At 47.6% G+C, this 8,974-nt stretch overlaps 1 protein-coding gene across 1 annotated transcript in view; it reads left to right on the top strand.

Annotated features, from left to right (window-relative positions):
* The first annotated feature begins 491 nt into the window (after positions 1-491).
* Positions 492-8,974, top strand: part of MUC4 (mucin 4, cell surface associated) — a 52,303-nt gene continuing 43,820 nt past the window's right edge. The window contains exon 1 of the mRNA XM_019448700.2: positions 492-669. Coding sequence (XP_019304245.2) covers positions 588-669 — 82 coding nt within the window. The 5' untranslated portion in view covers positions 492-587. The remainder of the gene's footprint in view (positions 670-8,974) is intronic.

Below are 8,974 nucleotides of genomic sequence, written 5' to 3'. Positions count from 1 at the left end.
CACCCTACAATGTCCCCCCCACTTCCTGTGTTTCTTAGGGTCTCCTCAAATCTCATCCTCCAATTCATACAGCCCTAAACTCACTCCTTCTTGGCCCCTTTGTTCCCCATTCTCCTCTGCCATTTCTTCTGAAAGGCTCCCTCCCACCGACGCAGTCCAAAGCTTTGGCTGGACAAGGCAGCCCTTGAGAGGGAGAGGACGGTCCAGGATCCCAGGCAGGAGGGTGGCCCACTCATTCCCAGTGTGCCCTGGTTTCAATCCCCCACATCCTCCTCCCATCCCTCCCCCTAATTGGCTCAGGCTGACCAGGGACAGAGCAATAGGTATATCAGCGTTTTCTTTTTTTCCTGGTGGGGGAAAGAGGTGGAGATTGAGGAAAGAAAAGACGGGGCAAGGATGATTGGCATCGGGCCCCGCCTTCTTTTGTCCTCCTCCCTTGGTACTCTGGCCCCTCAGGGAAATACACCTGTTTCAGACCAGCAGCTGGTACAGACAAGTTCACCTCTGTTCCTTACCTGTTCCTCATACCCACTGCTTCTGTGCTGAAGAGCTTCCCTGGGGGAACCTGAGGGACTCTTTCTGGAGCCATGAGGGGAGCCCAGTGGAGGAGGGTTCCCTGGGTGTTCCTGAGCTGTTTATGTTCCCGTCTCCTTTGGCCAATGGTCCTGGGTAAGTGATGCACCTGGGGCAGCATTCTGGGGCAGAGAATGGCTGACTTCAGGGAGCCGGGGCTGGGGGAAGGAGAAAGAGGGAAGGAGGGAGAGAGAAGGGAGAGAAGTGATGAGACAAGAGGAGGAGAGAAGTGGGGAGAACACTAGAGAAACAGAGAAAAGAGGAGGTAGAGACAGTGAGAAGCAGAGAGGTGCTTAGCGGGCAGGAGTGGCCTGGTTTTGGGAAACCCACTGGGGGAAATATGGCTTTATTTTGTGGGGAGAGAGACAGGTAGGCGGAACTGTAGAAAGAGAGAGAGAGAGAGGGAGAGTTGAGGAGAGAGGCTGACACAGAGAAAACAGGAAAGCCGGGTGACAGAACGTGAAGGAAAACTGACATAAATATGCAGAGTCTGAGGAAAAGACAGTGAGAAGCAGATGAATGAGACAGAGAGAGAGAGAGAGAGAGAGAGAGAGAGAGAGAGGAAAACCAGAGGCAGACCTGAAAGGAAAGGGACGAGGAAAAAAAGAGGCAGACTGACTTAGAAATAGGCGGGACCAGAGAGCAGCTGAGGTGTGGGGCAGTTGGCTTCTTGCCTCTGACCTGAGGTTGAAAAACCTCCTCTTGGGATAATGCCTTCAGGGCAGGACTCATAGGCCTGGTGTTAGCATTGGCCTCCTCCACACTCCACTTCCTTTCTATGAATGGGGTGGAAGCAAGGCCTGTTGGAGAAGTTCACCCTGTATCCTGTAGTCTTCCTCCAAGCTGCTCCTGGCTCCAGGACCAGGTTTTATTCTGAATTTCTAGATGTCTGAGGCTTCTGAGAGGCTCTGGGGCTCAGAAGAGGATGAGGGGTCAAAAGCCCAGACCAAAGAAATAGTCACAGCTCTCTCCCCTCCTCAATAGGCCTGGGTAAGCTTTCACCCAAGGGATCGTTTCTTGGGAGTGGGCCAGAAAGAGTATATTCTATTACAGATATTAAGAGAGATAGTACTGGTGAAGTGGAATACTCTGCTTTCCTTGATATGTTTAAGGGCTTGGCTAAGAGCAAATGAAACAACTACCACTTCCCCAACCAACCCTCCCACCTTACCCCCCTTTACCTCTGCCCAAAGTACTCATCACATCATAAGGAAATGGAGGCTGGAAGGAGCCTGCAGTGGCCAGCCACTTAGGAGTAGAAGAGAGGGATATGGAAGGGGTGTCCATGGGGGTTAATGACCATAGGCAATGGGGAGAAGGTGGCTTGGATTTAGGGGCCCTGGGGCCCAGTGTTGGCTTTGCCATTAACTGATCTGGTTCCTATGTGTAGGTCCTATTGTCCTCTCTCTCTCCAGGCCTTGGTTCCCCTATGTAAAAAATCAGGTGGTGAATGGCATGACCTCTGAATTCCCAAGTTCTTAAGTTTTGATATTCTGTGATGTAAAGTCAACAGAAAAAGTGTTCAGTCCCAGCTCTGTACTTGGGCTTTTGGCCCCTCATCCTCTTCTGAGTCTTAGGGTCCTCCAGCTCAGGAGGAACTAGGAAATCCATGAAGAAGAGCTCAGAGGACAAGAACTGAGGTGGGAGGAAAAAGCCTTGGGGATCCATGGGGTATGAACAAGAGAAGGAGTAAAGGACCATGAAGGTGAGGACCTGAAAGAAAGGATGCCTTGGAGTGCTGGGGCCTGTATGTTGTTAAGGGGACAAGATGGAGCAGAGCCCACAAAGAAGGTGGGCATGGGGTGGGAAGAGATGCGTCAAGCATCTGGCTGAGCATTTAGAGGATGTGAGGGAAAAAACAGTCTCCATTGGACAGGTAGTTGCCACCCGCCCCCCCCCCTCCTTATGTGCTCCAAGAAGCTTCTGGGAAAGTAGAAAGTGGTCTCCCATTCCCTTGGATTGCTGAGGGTGACATATGGGTGAACTGCCTAACAGAAACTAGGACCTGTTTCCACACTTGCTGCCAGTACCCTCACCCAGGCCTGGCTCATCCCTGGAATAGGTGTCAGAGCCTCTCCACCAGAAAGAAAAACACTGTGGTTTCCACAAAGATGCTACAGTGGAAATGGCTTCTTGAAGGAAAAGCCCAGCTGTCAAATGTGAAAGGGGAAAAGGAGGGTGGACAGAGGTGGGCTGGACAGGGAGTCAATGGAAACTCAATGGCTACTAGTGGCTCCCAGCAAGAGTGACTCTGAGGAAGCCTGGCGACCCTGATTCCACAGTCTATAGCAAGGAAACTGGGTCAAAATAAAACTCAGTTGCTGGGGCACCTGGGTAGCTCAGTCAGTTAAGCCTCAAATTTCAGCTCAGGTCATGATGTCACAGTTCATGAGCTTGAGCCACACATTGGGCTCTGTGCTGACAGTACATACCCTGCTTGGGATTCTCTCTCCCCACCCCACCCTCTCTGCCCCTCCCCCATGTGCACACAGGTCTCTCTCTCTCTCTCTCTCAAAAACAAATAAATAAACTTAAAAAAAAAACCCAGTTGCCAATACTATCAGTGGCCCAGTAACTGAGGGGCTGCTGCCCTGCCCTGTGCCCCCATGGGAAGGTTACTGGGCTGCCACAAGTGTAGGACAGAGGAGATTGCTGTCACAGAGGACCCCAGAGAGAAGGGTCTCCTGCTCTCCCTCTCTCAGAGAATCTTCAGTCTATCTGTCAGTCTGGGAGAGTCCTACCCAACTTGCCACCAAAGGCACAGGACATCTGCCCCACCCCAGGAAACTCTCACTGTGCTTGGAGACACTGAAAAGGAGAGAACCCCTGAATAACAGGTCCTAATAAGAAAACAGATCAAATTTAGGCAAGTGGCTTAGCAAAATGTACAGCAAAGAGCAGGAACTTCAAATCAGAAGACACTGAGTGAATGTTGCCACTTAACCAGCCTAAGGACACATGAGAAAAGTCCCTTTAGGTTGGTGTCTTTAATGGCAAAATGAGTTAAAATGGGAAAGGACTATTTCATAAGGTTGTGGTGAGGATAAAATGAGGTAGTATATGGTATAAAGTAGAAGAGCCATAAAATCTTGTTTGAGAGAAGGGCTGCTGCTACCTTTTAGAGCTGGGGAGATTGGGGGTAAGGAGGGTGAATCCAGGAATGGAAAGGACACTTCTGTTGGCTCAGGCATTTCCATTCACCCAAGGAGCCTCTAAAAGGCCATCCCTGTCCTTCCTATGGGCTTGCAAGGGCTGGCTCGGCTTATTTAGAATGTGGCTTATCATGTGAACTGACCCTGAATGCCAGCTCTGCCATTGGGCACAGCCTCCACTAGAGCTGACACCACTGCTTCTCGGTTCCTTGCCCAGCAATGTTCTCCTGGTCCTTGATTTCTGGGCTCAGCTCTGGAGGCTGAGGTTGTCCAGGAAGTGTTTGACATGCAAGTGATTTAGGTCTTCATTCCTGAGAGAGGCCAAGAAGCAGTTGGCTTTTTATGTGTTCAAACAAGTGCTTTGCTGTCTATTCCCTGGTTTCATGGTACTGCTAAATGCTTCAGGGAGGCATGTAACTCAGCTCTCTGAGCCACTTCATCAAAGGCCAGGACTGAAAACTTTATAGGAGGTCTCCTAGTTCCAAACTTCCTCCTCAAATGTTCATCTTTCCTTCTACTAGGCTGAATTCATGGCAAGCAGACACTTAGTCATCATTGTTATGCCCATTCCCCAGCACAGAATGGATGAGTTGAGTTGAAATGAATTCAATTTGTTGGCACTTTGCAGAGGTCCAAATACTCAACATCTTGCTTGAGACTCTGAAGAGGCTCCAGGAGCTGGATGTCTGTGCTTGTGCATGAAGCCTCTACAGTCATGGCCATGGCCATACAGAGGGCACTGGCTTGTGCTGTAGGCAGCTCAGTGTGCATTTTTAAGATATCTATTCTCTACATGAATGCCCCCAGTGAAAATAGCAGTTTGAGTTCCAAAGTCCTGTTGGTGATGAGCTTTGGGAACTTCAAAGAAGGAAAAAGTTTGGAGTTATTCATTCACTTGTCAAACTTTTACTCATGCCACGTGCTCTGGACACAAAGATGAATTAACTCATGCATAGTTCCTGCCTCCAAAGCTTTTTAAAGGTCACACAACCAGTAAGTTGGGCAGCTGGGACTAGAATCCAAATTTCTGAACTCTTCGTTCACTGTGTTTGCATTGTACAACACAAACTTTTACAAACAAATCTCCAAACCAGCCCAGCCCACCAATGAGGATGAACAGAAACACAACCCCTATGAAGATAGTCATTCATTCATTCATCCATTCATCCGTTCATCCATCCATCCATCCATTCATTCATTTGTTCATACATTTGTTAATTAAACAACTATTTTAGGAGTGCCCAACATTGTTCTAGGGCAGCATTGTGTGTACATAGTGAGGGATGGAACAGACAGGGCCCAGCCTCCTGGAGCTAAGATCTAGTATGCAGAAAGACATAAAATAAGTATAGAAAAATTCCCAATAACAAATGTGGTGTTATGTTGAACAAATGTTTTGATGAGAGTAAAATAGACAGACTTCATTTAGATTAGTAAGTTCAGGAAGGTCTCTCTGACCAAGTGCTGCCCTTTGAGCTGAGATGAGAAGACTGAGTAGTAAGTAGTAAGTCAGGTGGAGTAGGAGAGGGAAGAAGCACAAGCCAGGCAGCAGAAGACATGCAGAGGCAGGAAAAAGCTTGACTTGGAAGGACCTGAAAGAGGCAGGTGCTATATCATGAAGGGCTTTGTAAGCCTTGGAATGGATTATGGGTTTTAAGGAACTAAAATGGGTAGACAGTGAGGGGTTTAGGTAGAGAAGTGACATAGTCATATTCAAACTTTGGAATGACTACTCTGGATACAGTAGGGGAAAATGGATTGGAAGTGGACAAGGGTGAAATGGGAGACCAGTTCACTGCTGACTGCAGGAGTCCAGGCAGAAGTTGTTCTGGCTTGCCTGGTGGTAGCAGCGGATATCTGGGAAGGGAACAGGCAGTTGTGAAAACAGCATCAAGTCACAAGGACTGCTGCCTTCATCAGGATCTGAGAACTTTGCAATCATCAAGGTAACAGACAGAGCAAAGTGCCATTTATTGAGCTTAGGTACTGAGCTAAGCATTTCACATGTATCACACACATTGGTATTACAATTATCTACCATCACCCCACTTTTATAGATAAGGACCTCAAACCTCAGAGAAGTCAAGTAACTTGCCCATATCACACAGGGAATGTTGATCAGTTTGACTCTAGAACATGCTTTTGGCCACCCTATGGCCTTGTCAGATTCTGCCATTAATTGTCCATGTCAGGCTCAGAAAGGTCCTAGTTAGGTGGTTCCAGAAGCACCATGTCTGTCAAGAATCACAGATAAAACAACCAAGCAAACACCAAATCACAGTAGTTACTACAATCTTGTTTTCTCAGTTCATTTCTTTCTTCCCTGAGTCAAAGACCAGCTAACCTGTGTTCTGAGGGAACTGGGGTGTTGAAAAAGTCACTGACATCATTATAGCTTCTTCAAGCATCTCTTTCCTATTCCTTCTCAGTAAACGGAGCCACCTCCTTTGAGTTGGTCTGAAATATTTAGGTCAATAACACCATGGGGAAAAAAATTAGAATCTGACCTTCACAGTTGCCTCCAAGGCAAGAAATTTATCCCTCCTTTCCAACTACACCTACTTAAGTCACGCCCCAAACAATGCCAAGGTGTTTCTTCACCTTGGATACCGTCACAGGTCATTTGACCAAACTTCTGCCAGCATCTGTGTAGTGGCACCAAGGTTGCCCTAGTGAAAACCCCAGAAGCTCCAGAACCAAGCAAAGAGATGTCAAGACCCAGCTTTGAACAGATGTTCACAAGCACAGTTCCAACTTTCTTCTTCCCCACCCCTTCCTCTCCTCAGAAGTTCTATCTCTAGGCTCCACCATCTTGGTTTTGGATTTCATCTCTCCCTGGCTCCCATCTGAGGCAGGCACAACCTCATAGCCTAGGGTTGACCTCAGAAGTTTAGCTACAGTGGCCTGAAGTCTGATACAGTGGTGGTCACACCTCCCAGGCTGCAACCATGGTGTTGGCCTCCTCCTGGCCCCAGGACCACTGTGACAGTGACAGGAGAAAAAGTGCAGCCTCACCCTCTCTCAGAAATCTCAGTTGGAGCAACCAAAGACCAGGGGACAGAGACACCTGAATTCATTTATTCAACAGATGTCCATGAAGTAATCCCTGTATGCCAGCCACATTCTAGGTGCTGAAAATATCATGAGATCAGTAACCCTAAGGACATTCTGAGTTAGCGTCTTTCCTCATCTTGAATTCTAGGAACAATGGAGGAAACATACCCAACAGACAGAATGCTGGTCACAGTTTCTGTTTCCTCTAAGATAAAAATAGAAACAGAAACCATAGCCACAACCTCCATTGTCACCTATTTCAGTTGCTACAGCCATGGCTCTAACAGCCATTGTATATATCATCTCACACTAACACAAGGTCCCTGAGGGGCAGCTCTTGGAGCTCTCCAGCTCCCAAACCCTGACCACAGAGAGACAGAAGCCTGAAATCACCCACAGTCCAGGAACAGCTCAGAAATTTCATTATTTGGTTACCAAGAATTTCCAAGGGAATGACAGTCTTCAACCCTGAGAAACACAGACCCAGATGTGTGTGAGCAACAGTTTCCATGACCTGGTTCTTCCTCTGAGGCTGCACAAGTTACCATGATGAGGGTGAGAGCTGTGCTGGTTCTGAGGCTGACACACACACAAATGGCCCTTGGCTCCCTACATGGGGTGGCAAGGCAGGGGGTCCTGCCTCCCTCTGCCGATCTCTTTATACTTTTCAGGGCACCTGCCACCCATCCATGAGTTCATTTTCTCTTCAAGGCTATCCTCACAGTTGGATGCTTCCTTAGCTCTAGACTGCCCCAGGCACAGCCTGGCAAAGAGCCCCACCAATCAGGAAATAACAGCAGAAAAGTGAAACTTTGGGGGTAATATGGCTCATGGGTTCCTCACCTCCAATTTCAGGAATGACTCAAGACAAACAGACTAAAAATAAACCTACACTAATAAACAAACACTAAGAATAAACCTCTGCTCACAACACAGGCTCGTAAGACATAAGCTTTGTTTCCCTTAAAGGAGTGATTCATCGCACTGTGGGAATGTTATCTTCTACCAGGATCACCACTACGGCCACCACTCCTTCCCCTAAGTCAACAACACACCCATCGCCTCCTCATACCTGTGGAGTCACTAGAGGGCCACACAGGAGAAACAATGTCTATCAATACCATCAACCTCTGCCATCCCTGAAGCCCTGAGAGGACTCAGAAAACTGCTAGACACCTCTCCTAGACACAGTTTAATAACTGTCTTGCTGAGAGCTCTCTCATTATAGTAGTAGCCAAGAAACCCATGGAGGGTTCCAGGACTCAGAGAAATGCCCCACCTCAGTGCCAGCCCTGGTGCCCTCACTAGTCCTTGATACAGGCTCCTCCTCTGAGATAACTTCTTTTAAACTATCTGTTTTAGGCAATATCACACATGTGTCTTCTGACAGTAGTTTCATCACCCCAAGGGGTCAACAACCATCATAACTCACTGTGACATCCTCATGGAAAAGGAGACACCAGGAAAATTGGCGGAAATAGCCCGGAGTCATATCATTTGCCCCTGAAAATGTGCCAAACTGTCCCCAGGGCTCAGACCACTCAGCTTGTGGGAGACCAAGAACTCAGGGCAGGTTAGTCACCTTTTCTCCATCCCTCTACTTCATCTCTCCTGAGGAAGGGTTAGAAGAGCCCAAACTGTGGAGAGACTATACCCTCAGTGACCTCTCACAGCTAAACAATAGCTCACAATTTCCAAGTCTTGATGCTTACCTTTGAGCCTCTGCCCTGTCATTTACAAGGCATGCAATGTTGAGCAAGCTACTCAGGCTCTCCAAATCTCAGTTTCCCCATCTGTGAAATGGGAGCACTATTAACTAAGAGAAGCTATAAAACACTATGCAAATATGTGGTATCAACATTTGCATTATTTATAGAGTCAAAATGTACCTAGTGAGAGCAGTACAAAAGAAATCCCTATTCCCAACTGTATGGATCAATTAACCACAAGTCAGTTGACACTCAAGAACTCAAAGAGGAGACAATGTCTCCCACAGAAACGCCTTGGTAATGGGTATTCCTTACAGAAACCACGCTGCAGTATAGACAGGCCTACAGACAAAACAATTAAACACTCTTCTCAGCCACAACCAGAGGAAGGTCAGTCAGAATCAAATGGCCTCTCTCTAAGGATACATGCTTCAGGACTCTGATTTCCTTATCACAGTTGTGACAGGATGACAGGAACAATTCCAG

This window comes from Panthera pardus, unplaced genomic scaffold (assembly GCF_024362965.1).
Source record: "Panthera pardus isolate Hobbes unplaced genomic scaffold, ASM2436296v1 HiC_scaffold_16, whole genome shotgun sequence".
Classification (NCBI taxonomy): Eukaryota; Metazoa; Chordata; class Mammalia; order Carnivora; family Felidae; genus Panthera; species Panthera pardus.
Note: the sequence above shows the minus strand (reverse complement) of the source record. Positions and strands in the feature narration are given on the sequence as shown.